General features: G+C 59.6%; 2 protein-coding genes and 1 long non-coding RNA gene across 3 annotated transcripts; 1 reads left to right on the top strand and 2 right to left on the bottom strand.

Moving 5' to 3' along the window:
• Positions 1 to 455: 455 nt before the first annotated feature.
• Positions 456 to 5625, bottom strand: LOC134149201 (uncharacterized). Its single transcript, XM_062592111.1, has 10 exons — positions 5611 to 5625; positions 5296 to 5348; positions 5057 to 5189; positions 4763 to 4959; positions 4518 to 4563; positions 4360 to 4425; positions 3148 to 3207; positions 2479 to 2561; positions 1856 to 1950; positions 456 to 823 (listed from the first exon to the last, which is right to left on the bottom strand). Exons 1-10 carry the CDS (start codon positions 5623 to 5625, stop codon positions 789 to 791), a joined length of 783 nt encoding a protein of 260 aa, XP_062448095.1. The 3' UTR covers positions 456 to 788.
• Positions 5626 to 8297: 2672 nt separating this feature from the next.
• LOC134149150 (uncharacterized) lies at positions 8298 to 9782 on the bottom strand. The gene is made up of 3 exons (XR_009960367.1): positions 9707 to 9782; positions 8427 to 8534; positions 8298 to 8332 (listed from the first exon to the last, which is right to left on the bottom strand). It is a non-coding gene; the product is annotated as an uncharacterized LOC134149150 (long non-coding RNA).
• A 1249-nt stretch (positions 9783 to 11031) lies between these two features.
• On the top strand, positions 11032 to 16909 carry GALK1 (galactokinase 1). Its single transcript, XM_062591975.1, has 8 exons — positions 11032 to 11180; positions 12787 to 12976; positions 13153 to 13272; positions 14006 to 14141; positions 14617 to 14798; positions 15024 to 15174; positions 15346 to 15508; positions 16709 to 16909. Exons 1-8 carry the CDS (start codon positions 11037 to 11039, stop codon positions 16778 to 16780), a joined length of 1158 nt encoding a protein of 385 aa, XP_062447959.1. The 5' UTR covers positions 11032 to 11036; the 3' UTR covers positions 16781 to 16909.
• The last annotated feature ends 207 nt before the right edge of the window (positions 16910 to 17116 follow it).

Raw genomic sequence — 17116 nt, 5'->3', positions numbered from 1 at the left:
GCTGCTGGTCTGAAACTCCTCTGTATGGCCTATGTTTCTGTGGGAACTGAACACTGTGGGTATTGTATTAACTTGGTTTTAATCGTGTACTAGCAGTACAAGATGGTGTGCACTAATTATACAACCTGAAAGCGTACAGGCTGTTAAGCAAAGTGGAGAGGTTGACTTGGCTTTCAGTAAGATTCTCATTTCTTAACTAAGCTTTTTTTGACTGAACAGGATTATATTTAAACCTTCACTTTGGAATACTCCTTCAGGCTTTCTGCTAACACAGCTCTGGTTTTCTTAATAGTGCCTCTGGGAACAGCCTTACGTAATTCAGCTGAGGTAAAGGAAAGCTGCTCAGACTACACTTGAAATACAGGTAATTGAATAGGCTAGCTATCATCAGTCCTTGAAAAACAGGATATGCTAGCAAGGCTAAAGTTGGAACAGAAGTAGCAGGGGAAAGTAGCTGAAATTAGTCCATTTTGATTTATTTCGATGAAATTAAAGCTCCTGGAAAAAATGAAAAAGCAGTAGTTTGCAAAAAGGAGAGTGGACAACAGTAAGTCAACATTGGTCTTCTGTGTAAGTCTTTAAGGCAGGATGCATTTAAAGCACTTCCTTCCACAACAGTGTCCTGACAGTTTAAAAATACCAGTTCATAAGAGGCGGAACCTACATCTTACTCCAAGGCGGCCGCTGTCAGGATCTCCCGTGTTTCAGACTAAGGCTGGGCTGTGAACAGGGCTGGGTCACCAGAGTGCTGAGGGGAAGCTCACAGCTAGAGCCACTGCTCTCCCTTATCAGACAAACCATTCAGTGTGTTTAAATCCTGCAGCTGGAGAAACAAGCACTTATCACCACTCACTCTTCCACAATTTCCTCAACACTCTTTCCTACTCTGCTCCCAGAGGTACTTGAAATAAATACAACACCATATTAATGTTATCATCACATCTGCCACATAGCTTCTAAAAGTATGTTTAAAGCCCAAACCTTGAATCATTTTTAAACATGTTTTCTCACTTACAAACCCATGGGGAAAAAGAGTTCATTGCATCTAAATAGTAAATTAATTGGTTTAAAGGGCTAGATCAAAGTTATGCAAAGATGATGCTATTACCATCTTAGCACTTCATCTGACACACCTGAGAACTGGTTTCACATCTCTGCTCCAAAGCATCCTTCCTGCACAGGCTTCTACAAGTCACTTAGTACCTCTGCACTATCTGTAAAATGTGGGTAACACCTGGATACCTCAAAGGCACCGCAAAGAAACGAGTGGCTCAGCCAGCGTCACTGGAACCACAAGGTGCAGCTCAGCACTTCCCAGCTGCAGGTCTCAAAATATACTAAAGGCAGGTATGTCCAGCTGTGACAGGTACAACCTGTCAAGGAGGCATCCGGCAGCAACGCCTGTTAGCCCACCAGAAATCAGAGCGGGCATATCATTTAGGAAACGTGGCCCAAAATTGTATTTAGGCAAGTTAAATATAGGACTTCCAAGTGATGGAACGTGTTAATAGTTGGTTTGGTTTAAAATAATTACATTCCCAGGCTAGACTGGTGGAAAAAGCATGTTTTAAAATAACATCCCTAGAAAACAAAGTTTCCTCCAAGCAGTTAGTGGAAACAATGAAACACTTGGTTATGCCTAGAAGCTGTTTCTTAAAATAACATCATTGTCTAGTGACTCTTAAAAAAAAAGAAAAAAAAATATCTAAATAGCTATTCATCTTAATATCTTAATAAGCCTAACAAAAAAATTGTTACATCTTGCATGTGGTAGAATGGATAAAATGGAACAGCAATTCTTGGTGTTCCACGCTTCTACTGTAATTATAGCTGAAGAAATAAAATGTTCCCTTACCAATTCTCTTGATAATTTCTTCACATTCTTGCTCAGAATTCGATTCAAACACTAGACAGTCAAATGTGCTCCCTTCAGGGCTCTCCGGGGAAACGCTAAATATGGAAACACATACATTAGCAGGCAAAAAGAAATCCAGTACTTAGCAGCGACACTGACAGCCAGGCAGCGTCTTAGCAGTGTCCTGTAATCACATAAGCAGCAGCGCAGCTCATCTGGATGGACTTCAGGTTTTCTAAGACCCATCGCTCTCAAATCTCAAGTCGAATCTCAACCCTGCTACACGTATCATACCGTGTGTTGGCCTAAATCTTCGCTGGCAACACGTTTGAGGGCCAGTCGGGCCACATCCAGCTCAGAGCCCTCCGAGGCGGTGAGCAGGCAGGTCATTCAGACGCTGCCGTGGGTGAGCGATCTTCTCATGAGCCCCACCGGTGGGGTCAGCACTGCGTCACACAAAACAGGCCGGCAACTCGCCCCTGCTAAATGCAGCTTCTGCTTCTTGCCACTGCACTTCCGTTTCCTTGACACCTGTTTCAGCTCGTGCACGAATGCACACGCGGTAGCCGCACAGTCCCGTGCCTGGGCACCCCGGCCAGGAGCAGCCCACAGGCCACACTTACGCAATGCAGAAGGCAAATAAATTGCTGCTGCCCAGGCGGCGTCCCACGCAGGAGATCTCTGGATACGCGTAGCGGAACAGGACCTACGCAGGGAATCAGAGGGAGCGTGCATTAGGGCAAGGCTGCGGTGGGCCCAGCTGTGGACCCGGTTGGTCCCTGGAGCTGCTGCTGCCACTGAATTTTGGACAGGGGTGAAGCGCAGCTGCTGGAGGAGGGGGAAACCAACTTCACAACGAGCGGACTGACCACATGTAGAAAACCAGAACAGGCCTCTTCCCCCTACTGCTATGCGAACCCAAAGCTCAGTGAGCTACATGCAAGCCAGAAACGAGCAAAAAGGAGGTCTGACGGTGCTGATTCTGCACGTCACTCGGCCGTTCGGCGCCGGACCACACGTCTCGCTGGGTCAGTGTCTCTGCAAGAGCACCTGCTCAGCTGCTCCCTTAAGCATCTGTTAGGGAGCAGCACGTACAGTGTTACCTCAGCCACGCATCCCGTGGGGATTTTCTGACAACGCTTGGCTCAGGAAAGCACCTTCAAACGGTCCTCGTGGGTTACAAACCTGCCTGACCCCTTCTTCCACCGCCCCGCACACCGCGGCCACCCGAACAGCCGCGGTCCCAGCCTGGCTGCGACGGTTTTGGCTGACCTCAGGCATCACACTCTAACCTTGGAAGAAGTCTTCTCCTGTATGAGAACTTCTGTTTCCTTCACATCAAACAAAACCTCCTGAATGGGGAAAAAGAAAAATTAAATCATGAAAGCCCCAATCATTGCAGCTTTTAAGCTTTATTTTTAATAAAATACTCACAGGAGAGAGATTATTTATTTGAGAGCAAAGATAATGAATCTCATCTGAAATACAGTTTTTCAAGGCGTTTCCTGATGCTCATGGTGAAATGCACAGATGGAAAGGGGAGTTAGGGGACTGCACATTAACAGACCGAATTCTCTGTGCTTCAGATTTGGGTTAAAAAGCATCAGAAAGGGGTGGAGTGAAAACAGTCGCTGGCCTCCCTTACAAGGATCCGCCAGCATCGGGGCTCCACGACGTGACAGCGCCGTGGCCAGGTCCTGCTCCGAGGCAGCTGGGTTGGGGATGGCCGAGGACGCCAGGGAGGCAACCGCGTCCTCTCGGGTCCTCTCCCTCCGGAGAGCTCCCGGCCCCCGGTTCGGAGCTGCGCCCCGCTCTGGGCCGCCCCTTCGGTCAGCACCCGGCATCGTCGTGTTTGAACCTTTTTGTGAATGACCACACGAAGGCTCAAGCAACAGTGACCTGAACCCAAAAGCGTTTTGGGACCCCAGTCCAGCCTCCTCTTGCTTTTTCACTGCTTTTCTGCACGTTGGGCTTTTATTTATTTATTTCCCATAATGTACTTTCCTATTCTGCCTGCAACGATGCTTCTAAACAGAAAAATCACAAGGGCGAGGGGTGTCAGATACTCAGCCAGGGCGAACAAATCTGGAGCCAGTAAGAAAAGAAATATATATATATATACACATACACACACATACATATGTAAAAAATATATATATATCTCACCGGGCAGAGTAAATATTTCCCTGCAATTCTCTGACCGAGGTATGCCCGATGCTGCTGTTCGACCACCAGAGCTCACTGCACAGCGGCACCGAGCTCAGGTGGTGTAAAACTCATCACAAATGCAGTTGGGGTGGATTTTCCTTTCAGGCAGGTTTCGGTTTCCCTCCCTTTGCCCCCTGCCCTCCGTCTGTGCCCACGTGCAAGCGCGCCCAGGTCTGTTCCGCCCGGGCTCCTCGGACCCAATCGCTCACTTATTTCTCAGTTTTCGTACAGCCCTCCGCCCCCCGTCACCAGCCCCAGGGAGCCGCAGCCCCTCTCCGTGCGTCCCCACCGCTCACCCGTGCTGGCAACCTCCTCCGCAGCACGGCGGGGATGCCCTGCTCCAGCACCTCCTTGCCACCGGCCTGGAAACGGAGCGGGGAAGAGGCGATAACCCACGAGCACGCAAAGAGGAGCCCAGGAGAGCCCCGGGCACGTCCCTGCCCCGTGCGCTCACCTTCCCGACGCCGGTCCGGCCCAGGTACCGCAGCTTATAGAGCAGCCTGGGGAGAGAGTGCTCAGGGCATCAGCGCGAGGGCCCCGGGCGTCCTCCCGCTCCGCACTGGGGGCGACGGTCAGGACCTGCCGCCACCCCCCGGCCCCCCGCTTTGACCCCGCAGCCCCGAACGGAGGGGGCGAAGCAGCACTGCGGGGACCCGGGGCTGCCCCGACGCCGGGACCCGCGGCCGGCGCCGGCCCTACCTGCCGCCCTGCAGCCGCCGCGGGTCCCGCCGCGCCGCGCGCCGGGGGCCGTGCTGGAGCTGGAAGCCGGGATCTTTCTCCTTCAGCACCTTCAGGTAGGGCAGCAGGGGCGCGAAGACCCCTCCGTCGTGCCACCGCCACCGCAGCAGGCGCAAGCTCAGCGGCTGGCCCTTCAGCTTCTGCAGCGCTGCGCCAGCCTGGGCCGCGGGAGAGGAAGGCGCCGAGGGGAGGAAGACGCCGAGGGGAGGAAGGCGCCGAGGGGAGGAAGGCGCCCGTCCCCCCGCGCCCGCCCACCTGCCCGCCGCACGCGTTCCTCAGCGAGCGGCCGTTGATCTCGTCGAGGACGTCGCCGGCCAGCACCACCTCGTCCAGCTCCGCCTGGCTCTCGGGCAGCACCTCGGTGACAAGGACGCGTCCGCCCACGTACCTGGGAGCGGAGCGCCCGAGCCCCGGCTCAGCCTCGGGGCGGCGGCGGGGTTGGGGGGGGGGGAAACAGGCATCGGGAAACATCTCCGTCTCCGCAGGGCTCCTACCTGAGCACCAGCCCCAGCGCCCGGCACGGGACCGTCTCGTACACGACGCACACCTGGAAGAGAGCAGCCGCCCGGAGCGGCCTCCGGCAGCGGCCCCCGGACGAGCGGCGCCCGCTCCGTCCCCGGCACGGCCAGGGACGGGGAGGGGGCCCGGGGACCCCCCGCCCCAGCCCGGCGCTGCAGGAGCGGCTGGAGAATCGCTGCGAAACTGGGCCCCTCTCCCCCGCCGCACGCCCCGCAGCCCTCCCGAGCTTTAGGGTTGCGTTTTAGGGTTTCTTTTTAACTATTCGAGGGCAAAAGAGAGGGGTTGTTCACTTTTTTTAAAGACATTTGGGCATCCCTGCCGCCCGCGACCTCTTTGCGGAAGAAAAGCACAGATATTCGGCGGAGCCGAAGCGAGAACGAAGCCCCCAAAAACGGGGCTTTCCAGCAAAAAGGGGGAAAGCGGCACAGGAAGCCTCGCGGCGTGTCGGCGGCTTAGGCCCCGGCCCTGCTCGCTCGTTCGGTTCCCCCCACCCGGGGAGCGGTGCCAGGGGCTGCTCCTGGCGGCGGGGCGGGCGGCGGGGCCGGACCCTGCGCCGGCAGCAGAGGCGGCTCCGCCGCTGCCCACGAGCCGCTGGGCAACCTCTCCGAAACCATCCGTTCTCGTCCTAACTAATTCAAGCGTTCGGCGAGGGCCGGCCGAGGCGGCGGAAGGACGGAGCCCACCCTGGCTCCCGCTCCGCTGGCGCGCCGGCAGGCGGGACGGCGTCTTACCGGCAGCAGCCAGCTTTCATCCAAGAAACTGCAGTTCTGCAAGCAAAGGGGCATCGCAGTCGCCCCCCGCGAGGAAGGGAACGGGGGCTCCGCGCGGGCGGCTCCGCAGGGACCCGCAGAGCCCCAGCAGAGCTGCCACCCGGGCCGATTTATCACCCCACCTGCAGATCCAGGGAGAAATTCATCTCTGTCAGCACCAGCATCAGCGAGAGGAACGGCTCTGGGAGGGAGGAAGCGGGACGGGGCCCGAGAGCCGACGTTACTGCCTGGCTCTGAGCCACGCGCGCCGTAGGACCCAAGTCGCGGCGACGCGGGAGAGGTCCAAATAATCAAAGCGATTTTCAGCGTAACTAATGAGACCTCGGGGCGCAGTCCCCGGGGGGACTCTGCCGGCACGGTCAGCGCTCGCGGAACGGGGCTGGGAACAAGGCTCACGGCAAACGCTGCTGACACGCAACTTTCTCTCCATTTGCCCTGTTAAACGCAAGGCTGCCTGCCCTCTCCCGCGCTAATGCTGCAATTATACCGAAGGATATTTGTAATCCGGTCATGCACTGAGAGCCTGGGGTGATTTATAAGCCTTCTAGGTACAATTTTAACACGGAGTTATTTATCATAATCGAAAGATTAAGAGCTTTCACCCTGTTGCGGTCCCCCGAGGAGCGGGGCTCCAGACAGAGCTACCCAGCGCATCAAAGGCGATGCAGACGCTCACCGAGCCGGCAGCCCGCCCGGACCGGACCACGCACGTGGGCCCGACGCCTGGGGTTCGGGCTGCGAGGGGCTCCGCTCGCGAGCTGGACTGCTGCGGTCAGCATCCTCGTTAAAAAGAAATAGCACAGAAGACACTCAAGAAGCAAATTTCCCTTGATAATCCCATGATAGCAAACCAACCGGAGATTGATCCTGTGTTTAAATATTTACATCTCCTTTTCCATCACGGCAGCAGCGTATTTACATTTTAGCACTTAGTTTGGCTTAAAAAAATTCCATCAGACTGTTTTGCTTCCTCCCCTGTGCTAGCACAGCGCCGTAACACACGGGAAATTTGCTCCAGGGTGGTTTAGGTCCAAATGAGACTCTTTGGGCTGGATTTAACAACAAGAGTCGCATGGACCACATAGCTGAGTGAGATGACGATGGGCAAGGACCATGCCCGTGGAGGGCACGTGTGCCAGCAGCTGGCTCCCCACGCTGAAGCTTCATGGTGGCCCTTGGGGACAAGGGACAGCTGGGGATGGCCCTGCCACCAGCACCGCCAGATGCACCTGCTGCTACGAACGCAGCCAGACCAGCGGTGTTGTGCTGGGCCTTTGCCCTCGTAAAAACTCGATTCCCAGGAAGACTCTGCAGGCTTCTCCCAAATCACATACCCGGCACAGTGGCCAAGTGCCCATTTCGGTATGGATCCAGGAGGAAAACCCTGCAGCCCTGCTAGGGTTTGGCTTTCAGACCCAGAGCAAACCCTCCCCTGTCCCAGCTCTGCTTGGTTTCTGGGAGACACTACTGAACTTCGGAAGAAGACTTGGTCTTACCCATGAGATCTTCATTGCCGAGGATGGAGGTGGCAGGATCGTAAAACTGAAACGCAGCGAAAAGCCACAGTTAAGTCACCGTTTTGGTTTATGTCGTACCATGGATAGCTGCTCGCACACACGTCTCAGACCGTGCCCGCGGCAGAGACAGCGACGTGGTAACCGCTGCTTTCTGCTCAAAGCCCTGGAGACGCTGAAGCCCGCTCGCGGGAGCGGCACCTCCGCTCGGGCAGAAACCCCGGCACCCAGCCCCGTCTCCGCTCTCCTCGCGGGGGCCGTGGAGCCGGCCCCACGCTGGCTCCCGCGAGAGCCCGCCGCACCTCCAGGAGCCGGGGCGTCCCCGCGAGCTGCTGCACGGCCGCCGCCAGGAGCTTCCCGTCGAGAGCCAAGCGCAGGAAGTACCGGCCTCGGCCCTGCGCCGTCAGCACTTTCGCGCAGGCACCGGCTTTCTCCACGCCGATGGACAGGGCGGTCGGGCTACGCAGGGAGAGGAAAAGCGGGGAGAGGAACCCTTCCCTTCGCCGCCGCTGACGGGCGCTTGTCCGTCCCCGCTCCGGGGTGCCGTGCGGCCGGGATCGCCCCGGGCGCGGCGGGCTGCCGCGGCTCGGCGCTGCCCGCGCGGGACGCCCACGTTGGCGCCCGGTCCCGGCTCGGGGTCGGCGCCGCTCACCCGCTGCTGGCGGTCCAGGCTGGGAGCTGCTCCAGCCAGTGCCAGTAGTCGCGTCTCCCAAAGCTCAGCAGCGGCTCTGCGGGAGAGAGAGGGCGTGAGGCCCTTTGCCGAGCGCAGGGCAGGGCCGGGCGCGAAGGGCGAGGGGCAGGGGCAGGGGAAGGGGCACTCACGTCTCAGTCCCTTGCGCAGGATGGCCTCCAGGAGCTGGCAGAAGGAGGCGAGGTGCGGCGAGGCGTCCGTGCAGGGGCCGCTGCCGTCCCGGAGCCGCAGCACGCCGCCTGCGGCACGCCGGCGGCAGGAGGCAGGCTCAGCACCGCCGGGTGCCTCAGCCGCTGGGGGTGGGCAGGGAAGCAGTCCCCCTCCCCAAGCACGCAGCCCCCCCGGGACGAGGGGCCCGGCCGCGAGCAGCCGCTGCTCAAAGCCCGGCCGCCCGAGCAGCTCTGCCGGGGACAGGGTCAATCGCCGGCCGTTAGGGAAGAGGAGCAAAATCCTCCTTGGAGAGAGCTGGATTGGCCTCCCCACCTCGGGGCAGAGGTCCCAGGGAGCAGATCCCAGGGAGTTTCTCCATCCCTGCATCCACCTCCTCCTTTCCCTGGGCATTTGCCGAGGCTGCTGCGGGTGTCCAAGAGCTGCAAGCCCAGAGGAGACGTACCCCGGCCAGCAAGGGCCAGGGCCCTCCGGGCACGCTGGGCCGGCCCCAGGGCCACGAGGAGCAGGGAACACCCGCCGGAGCCATCTGCACGGCAAAGCCAGACACCTCCCCCTGCCAAGGAAGTGGGTCCCGCATGCCCACAGCCTCCAGCGAGGGGCAGGGAGGGGGGCCGGAGCCTCGTGCCCCAGCGCCACGGGCCCCGGCAGGCGGCCGGAGGCAGCCCCTGGCCACTGAGAAAGCGCAGGCGGCCGCTCGCCCGGCGCGAAATTCAGGGTGGACTTCCTCAAAGCAAGGCACCAGGTGCGGCCAGCGCAAACGCAAACACTGAGTCACGCTTGGCCCCGCGCAACGCCCCGCTGCGGCCCCACGGGGCAAACCCAGGCCTCGTGGGGCTACTTGGTTAGGAAGCCGTGGGTTTTCAGAGAGGGGCTGGGTGCGGGAGTCACTTCCAAGGGCGCTGGGAGAGGAACCGGCGCTGGGGAGGAGGCAGCGGGCGCCGGAGGAGCCCTTGGCTCTCTGCCCGCCGGCGCTAGGCACCTGAGCATCCCCGGGCGGCTCTAGAGCCGGCGAACGAACCGGGCCAGCGCCCTTGGTGTTGCTTCGCGGGGGAAAACTCCCGGCCGTCGAAGGACGCGAGCTAAGGCCTCTCGAGGTTTCGCACCGCGCCGTGCTGGCATGTGGGTCCCCGAGGGCCCGGGCAGCCGGGGCACCTCCGGCGGGCGCCCCTCGGCCTCCCCTTCCCCTCGGCCTCCCCTTCGCGCTCCCCCGGCCAGCGCCGGCCGCCGCGGCCCCACTCACCTCTGAGGGCGCTGAGCAGCGGCTCCTTCCTGGCCATGCTCCCGGCTCCCGGCGCGCCGGGCGGAGCGGGGCACCGGCGGGCGGCACCGGCGGGCGGCACCGGCCGCGCTGCGCCGCCCCGCCCGGGCTCCGCGCGGAGCGGCCCGGCCCGGCCCGGCCCGGCCCCCTTCCGCCCGCTCCGGCCCGGCCCGGCCCGGCCCGGCCCGGCTCGGCTCGGCTCCGCCCGGCCCCGCTCCGCCCGGCCTGGCCCCAGCGGCTCAGCTATTGCCGTGCACATGAACATCTATCCATACATATCCACCCATCTAAAACACAGGCACTAGCATATATACACACGTATATCTCTGTGTATATATTTACATAACACAGCCATAGCCATACACACCTACAACAGGGATGGGTGTAGATAAACCTATCTGTACTGTATATAAAACACTAGCATGCGTATATAAACATATGTAACAAACGTGGACATACACGTCTACACTTATAACAGACTTTGGCATACATATACACAAACATAACACACTGACATCGATGTACGTATATATCTGCACTATATATAAAACACAGGCCTATATCTATATGCATATATACACACACATATATATAACACAAACACTATATATAACTACACATAGGTAATATATACGCACATATATAAACAGGCATCATGTACAGATACATAATAGAAATATAGGAATATATATGTATTGCTGTACATATATAAAAGCCCCACAGATATTGGCCTCTCTCTATATACACATATGTATCTGTATTTAGATGTCTATACATGTACACATATATATAAAATAGACACTGGTGTATGTATACACACATCTATACACACACACTATATATATATATGCATGTATATGCATGTATACATAAAATATCACAGCTGTTGGCGTAATAATACACACACACACGTATCTACAGCTATACGCATATACACACACGCACATATGAACACCATTTCGAAGGCGGCAGCCGAGGGTGGCCGTGGCCGTGTCGGCGCCCCGCGGCTGCTCGCGGCACACGCGGGTGCGCGCAGCCCAGCGCCCGCCCCGGGGGGCCCCGGCGCGCCGCGGGTTCGAGCCCGCCCGCCGGCGGGTTTTGCGTTTTCCTCCGTGAAGAGCAGCGCGCCCCTCTGGTCTCTCCGGGAGGGGGAGGGGGGACCCGAACCCACGGCGTTCATCGCTCAGGAGTGAAAGCCAAGACGCCACGTTGGGGGTTTCGCTGTGAAAAAAGCGCCGCCCGTGGCCGGCTCCAGCCGAGCGAACCGCCGGCGGCGCCGGGGGCGGGACACGGGCGCGGCGGCGGCGCGGCCATGGCGGCGGCGGCGGCGGCGGCGGCGCGGGCCTACGGGGCGGCCTTCGGCGGGGGGGCGCCGGGCCTGGCCGCCTGGGCCCCCGGCAGGGTCAACCTCATCGGCGAGCACACCGACTACAACGGCGGCTTCGTGCTGCCCATGGTAAGGGCAGCGCCGAGCACCGCGCCCCCCCCCCCCCGGGCTCTGCACCGTGCAGCGCCGAGCACCGTACCCCCCCCACCGGGCTCTGCACCGTGCAGCGCCGAGCGCCGAGCACCGCACCCCCCCCCCGGCTCCGCGCCGGGCAGTGCCGAGCACCGTACCCCTCCCACCGGGCTCTGCACCGTGCAGCGCCGAGCACTGCGCTCCTCCCCCCCCCCCCCCCCGCCCCGGGTCCGCACCGGACAGCGCCGAGCACCGCGCCCCCCCGCCCCCCCCCCAGCCTCCGCGCCGTGCAGCACCAAGCGCCGCAGCACCCCGGGGGGTCCCGGCCCTTCCCCAGCCCGGGGAGCTGCAGCTTCCCTCTCCAGACACCGTCCAGGAGCTGCACCCTGGGCCCGGCTCACCCCCGCTGCAAGCGCCCCCTGCTCTCCCTGCCCACCAGCACCTCTTGTGGGGTCCCCCCACAATCCCATGGGATCCCCCCATGATCGCCTCGGATCCCCACAGGATGCCCCCAGCTGTCTCCTGGCATCCCCCATCATAATCCCCCAGGATCCCCTCGGTATCCCCCCCCCCCATAATTCCCATAGGGTCCCCCTAGAGTATCCCGCCAGGATCCCCCTCCAGGATGCCTGAGACCCTCCAGGATGCTGCCTCCACAACCACTTCTGGATCCCCCCCCGCAATCACCCTTGCAATCCTGCAGGATCCCTCCCCCCTCCCCAATCCCCTGGGATCTTTTACGTGATGCCCCAGAGTCTCCCCTTCCCCAGGATCTCCCTGGGATCACTGGAGCTTAGGGCAGGGATCGGGGAGAGCACCCCGTAAGGCAGCTCCTAAATCAGTGCTGGAGGGACACGATTTCCCCTCCCGGTGGGCTTGTCGGCCCGGGGTGTCCCCGCCGCTGCATGTCCGCAGCCGCTCTCGGAGACCTGCCTGCCCTGGCTACGCTTCTGCAACTCGGCTGAACAATTTCTCGTTCCTGGAGAGATGTTTTTGTGACCGAGAGGAGTCGAAGCAGCTGGGGTTTCCTACCCTGCGTTCGCTCCCCGGGGAAGTCCCCGCTCAGTCCTAAATCAGAGCTAGAGCTGATTATTCTGAGGCCCAAGAGCGTGAGAAAAAGTCGGGTGAAAGCCTGCGTGGTCCTTCCTGCGGGCCAGGAAACTCCCCGGAGCCTCTCAGAGCTCGTCGCGCGCTGTCCATCCACCACCGAGCGAAACCCCCATGGCCAGCTTGCCCGGAGCCCTGCGCAGCCAGTGCTCCGGCACTGAGCTGGGGTGGTCGGTCACGACATTTTGTTGTTGGGGTTTTTTTGGAAACCCTCTGACTGGTGGTTTGTGGAGTTACGTAGCCAGAAAGTTAAATCCTGCGACGATCCAGAGAGCGGTGTGTGGTGGGGGCTGGCGGCTCCGCGCGGGCAGAGTTAAGGGTAAAGGTTCGTCGGGCGTCATCAGCTACGGGTTAAAGCGGCCGAGCTGCAGCCCTCTTCTGCACTCAGCGGGGTGGTGGAGCGTGGGAAACGCCCTTTCCTGGGGGAGCTGGGGGGTCGAGGCTGGCACTTGTCCCTGCACTGCCGTGGGGCTGAGCCCACCTTGCCCCCCGCCAGGCCCTGCAGCTGGGGACCGTGCTGGTGGGGTCGCCCACGCAGGACGGCGTCATCTCCATCCTCACCACTGCGGAGGGGGCGGACGAGCCCAGGATGGTGCGGTTCCCGGTGCCGAGCCACGGCAGCCCCCTGAGCCCTGGCCAGCCTCGCTGGGCCAATTACGTCAAGGGGGTGATCCAGCACTACCGGGGTAAGGCCTCGGCCGCTCCGGGGGCCGCGCGGGACGGGCGGCGCAGGGCGCAACGCTCTCGGCGCGGGGCCCTTTGCGCCCTGGTGCAATCCTGCAGCTGCTGCAGCAGGAGAAATAAGGCGGGAGAAATAGGAATCACGAGCTCAGGGCCTCGCTCCTCCTCTCCGCTCCCGCAGCTGGGCCCCTGCCAGGCTTCAACGCTGTGATAGCCAGCGACGTCCCCCTCGGCGGCGGCCTCTCCAGCTCGGCCTCTCTGGAAGTAGCCACGTACACCTTCCTCCAGCAGCTCTGCCCAGGTAACGCGGCATCCGCCCCGGCCCCCCTCGCTCTGTACACCTCCGTTCCCAGGTCAGAGCGCGGGGCGCCTGGAGCGAGCTCCTCGGGTAACACCGCTGCCTGGGTGGGCTGCAACCTCCTGCCGGAGCCGGAGCTGGTGCAGGGGTGGCTGCAGGGGCTCCTCCAGCTCCCCAGTCTGGGGCCCTGACCCTGGGTGTGTCTGGAAAGCCCCAGGACAGCTCCTCGGTCCAGCTGGGGGGATGAGAGCTGTCTTTTTCCCCTGCTCTGTCACTGAAAACAGAAAGGGATTGCCCAAGATTGCACCTGAGACGGCGTTGAATTCTTCCATCCAGCCCGGATGCCGTGCGCTGGTGCAGATGTAAGCAGGGACCGGATTTCACCCTCTGTCCAGCTGGTGCTTTAATGGAGCCCTGTTCTGAGGTCGCGTGTGCTATACTCAGCATCACCCAGGCTGCAATTTCCCTGTATCTCACAGACCTGAAAATCCTAGAGAGAGAGAGAGAAGCGAGAGCCGCACAGCTCAGAGGGGACAGCACAGCTGCCTGCCACCTCTCGGGGCTGCCAGCTCCTTGCGGCTGCTCCGCTGGGCCTCCTCACCCAGCGGCTGCTTTGCACCCTCTTTGGTGGACAGCCACGAGAAGGAGCCTTCGCTTTTGCGCTTGTTCCCCCTGCTCCAGGGCGAGGGGTGAACGTCCTGATGCTGCTAACCTGGATCTCTCCTGTCTGGCACAGATGACGGCAATTTAGAGGCCAAGGCGCTGGCATGCCAGAAAGCTGAGCACACTTTTGCTGGCATGCCCTGCGGGATCATGGACCAGTTCATATCCGTGATGGGCAAGGAAGGCCACGCGCTGCTCATCGACTGCAGGTTAGGACCGAGCCCCGAGTGTGCTGCACTAAGGAACCCTCCTTGGGCATTTGCCTGTGAGCATCTTAACTAACATTTGGGACCCACCGTCTCTTAGCTGTGAAGTAAACGTAGCTCCAGGAGTGCAGAGAGAGTTTAATCCTGCATCAAAGTCAAAATCTTATCACAGGGTTGGGACTAGGCCTAGATGTCCTGATTCCTCCTTGCGCATTCTCTAAATGACAGTCTGCACATGGCTGGGCTGGCCTTCCTGCAAAGTCTTTAGGGTCTAATATGGGATTAATAATTGGAAAAGAGATATGGTCAAGCAAAACCCCAAATCACGTGGACTTTGCCGCTGCAGAGGCACCAGCTGCCTACCATGTGCCAGCCCAGCTCGCAGCAGGAGGCTGCACCATGGCCTCACCCAGGTAGCTGGAGAAAGCAGGGGAAACGCACCGTCTCGCACACGCAGCCCACTGCGCTCTCCGTCCAGGTCCCTGGAGACCGTCCTGGTACCACTGACCGACGCCAGCTTGGCTGTCCTCATCACCAACTCCAACGTGCGGCACACGCTGACGGGAAGCGAGTACCCGAGCCGCCGGCGTCAGTGCGAGGAGGCTGCTGCAGCGCTGGGCAAAGCCAGCCTCCGGGATGCCACTATGGCTGAGCTGGAAGGTGGGTCTGGGCTCTCTCTCTGGGCTTTGGCGCTCCTTGGAGAAGCAGGAGCTGGTGTCCCAAGGGGTAGGGTGAGACCACAGCACAGTGCCCAGAGATGGGGTGGGCAAATGTGTGCCCTGGCAACAGGAGTGTGATGCTGCTGGAAGTGAGTGGAGAAGCTGGATGGGGCCATGTCCCATGGACCTGAGTAGCTTCACTGCAGACACCTACATGTCTCTGCAGCGGCCAAGGACCGGCTGAGCGAGGAGATTTACCGGCGAGCCAGGCACGTCATTGGGGAAATCGAGCGCACGGCCCAGGCAGCGCAAGCGCTCCAGGCCAGGGACTACCAGACGTTTGGGAGGCTGATGGTGGAGAGTCACAACTCCCTCAGGTGAGGAGGTGCCAGCCCCTTGGCCAGGCCAGGCTGCATCAGGGGCATGGGGATCAGGTCACTGTGGCATTTGACTTGTCCTTGCCCTGTGACGTGACACCTAGGAGCCCGAATGGGGCAGCCAGAGCAATACCCCACCCGACATCAGGACTGGAGGTCTCATCTCTCCAGGGATGACTACGAAGTCAGCTGCCCGGAGCTGGACGAGCTGGTAGCAGTGGCCCTGGAGGTCGATGGGGTTTACGGCAGCAGGATGACAGGGGGAGGCTTCGGCGGCTGCACCGTGACTCTGCTGGAGGCCAGGGCTGCAGAGAGGGCCCAGGAGCACATCAAGGTAGGCAAGAGCCTGTTGCCCTCCGGCTGCTGCAGCCCTCCCGCTTGGCCTCCTCCTAACACGGAGCTCCAGTTCTTAGTGAGACCAGATGGGAAACAGGCTCGCAGCAGGACAAGTGCCCCATCCGGCGATGAGCGGGGATATCGCCAAGTTTGTTGAGGGTACTAAGCTCTTTCAGGCCATTAAACACTGCACTAGTGGCAGAGACCTGCAGAAGGACCTAACTCGGCTGAGGACGTGAGCACAAAGGCATCAGGGGAGCTTCAGTGGAGCTAGGGAAAAATAATGCAAGCCCAGCGTTTGCAGTGCTGAACTCAGCGCTGGCACTTACAGCTCGGGAAGGATCTTAGCGCTGTCCTCAAAGGTCCCTGGAAAGCGGCAGCTCAGGGTGCACTAGTGACTCAAAAGGCCAGAAAAATTGGGGGGGGGTGTCCTCAGGAGAGGGCTGCAAGCAAGGCAGAACCTCGTTTTGCTGCTGTGTGAAATGGGGGTGCACCCACCCATAGCGGAGTTAAAAAAAGGGGGGGGGCAGGGGCAGGTAACGATCAAGGGGATGGAGCAGTTGCCCTACCAGGCGAGACTAAAAGGCCACTCTGGTTTGAGGAGAAGGCTGGGGGTGGGGAGGAGGGAGAAAACACATGACCAAGACTTAACGAAATCACAGAGATAGTGGTGAAGGTGACTGTTCCTCAAATCCTCTGAAACCAAAACGCGTGGTCGTGAGTTAGGAGACCTCTTAAAACCAGTAACAAAAAGTGCTTCCCAGAGCCAGTAGCGACTTTCCTGCCATGACTGGATGCTGGGGCAGTGTTGGCAGGTCCAAAAGGGCTTTTTTTAAAAAAAAAAAAAATAAAATAAAAGAGCATGGAGCGCCTTAAAGGGCTACTGAGGGGCCTGTTTCGGGACGTATCTGTCTTAGAGCCCCGCTGATCCGATGAGACAGATGCAGGAGGTGTGTGAAGGGACGCAGGGGCCAGGATTGCACTCCAAGAGCTTCGCTCGGGGCTGATGGTGGAGATGCTGCTGGGCTGCAGATGCACCACTGGACTGTGCAGTAGGGCGGTTCTTCCAGGCCTGTTTGGCAGGTCCTAGGTGCCAGCAGCCAGCCTGAAGGCAGCCTCATGGCCTGGCTCCTTGTTGCAGCATGTTACAGACCTAGATTGCTAATGCTTAAAACTCCTTTTCTTTTCCCTCTCCTAGGAAAAATACAGTGGTATGGCAACCTTCTACATCACCAGACCTTCTGATGGGGCAAAGGTGCAGCCCCTGTAGAGAAACACCTGCCTTTTCTGGGCTGGGATCATCTCTGAGGAAATCAAGGCAGCTGCTTTCCTTGCTCCACCAGGGAATCAATTTATGTCCACATCATCTGTCTAATAAAGACTAAACATTTGCACAGCAGTTCTGCCTCCTGCCTGAGCCACCTCAGCCCAGAACTGATACCAAAGTAACTTGGGAGCTTTCCTCAAAGGAGGTAACTCCAGTTCATGCTGGTGTAAGCAAGCACCTGCAGGGACATGGCATAGCAGTGCTTCCATGGAGCTGCAGTCACATGAGGGGACAGTGGTGGAGGAATGGCAGGTTCTGAATACTTGGCAGAAGGCCCTA

The sequence above is a fragment of the Rhea pennata genome, chromosome 19, assembly GCF_028389875.1.
Source record: "Rhea pennata isolate bPtePen1 chromosome 19, bPtePen1.pri, whole genome shotgun sequence".
NCBI classification, from domain to species: domain Eukaryota; kingdom Metazoa; phylum Chordata; class Aves; order Rheiformes; family Rheidae; genus Rhea; species Rhea pennata.
This window is presented reverse-complemented; position numbering and strand designations above follow the sequence as displayed.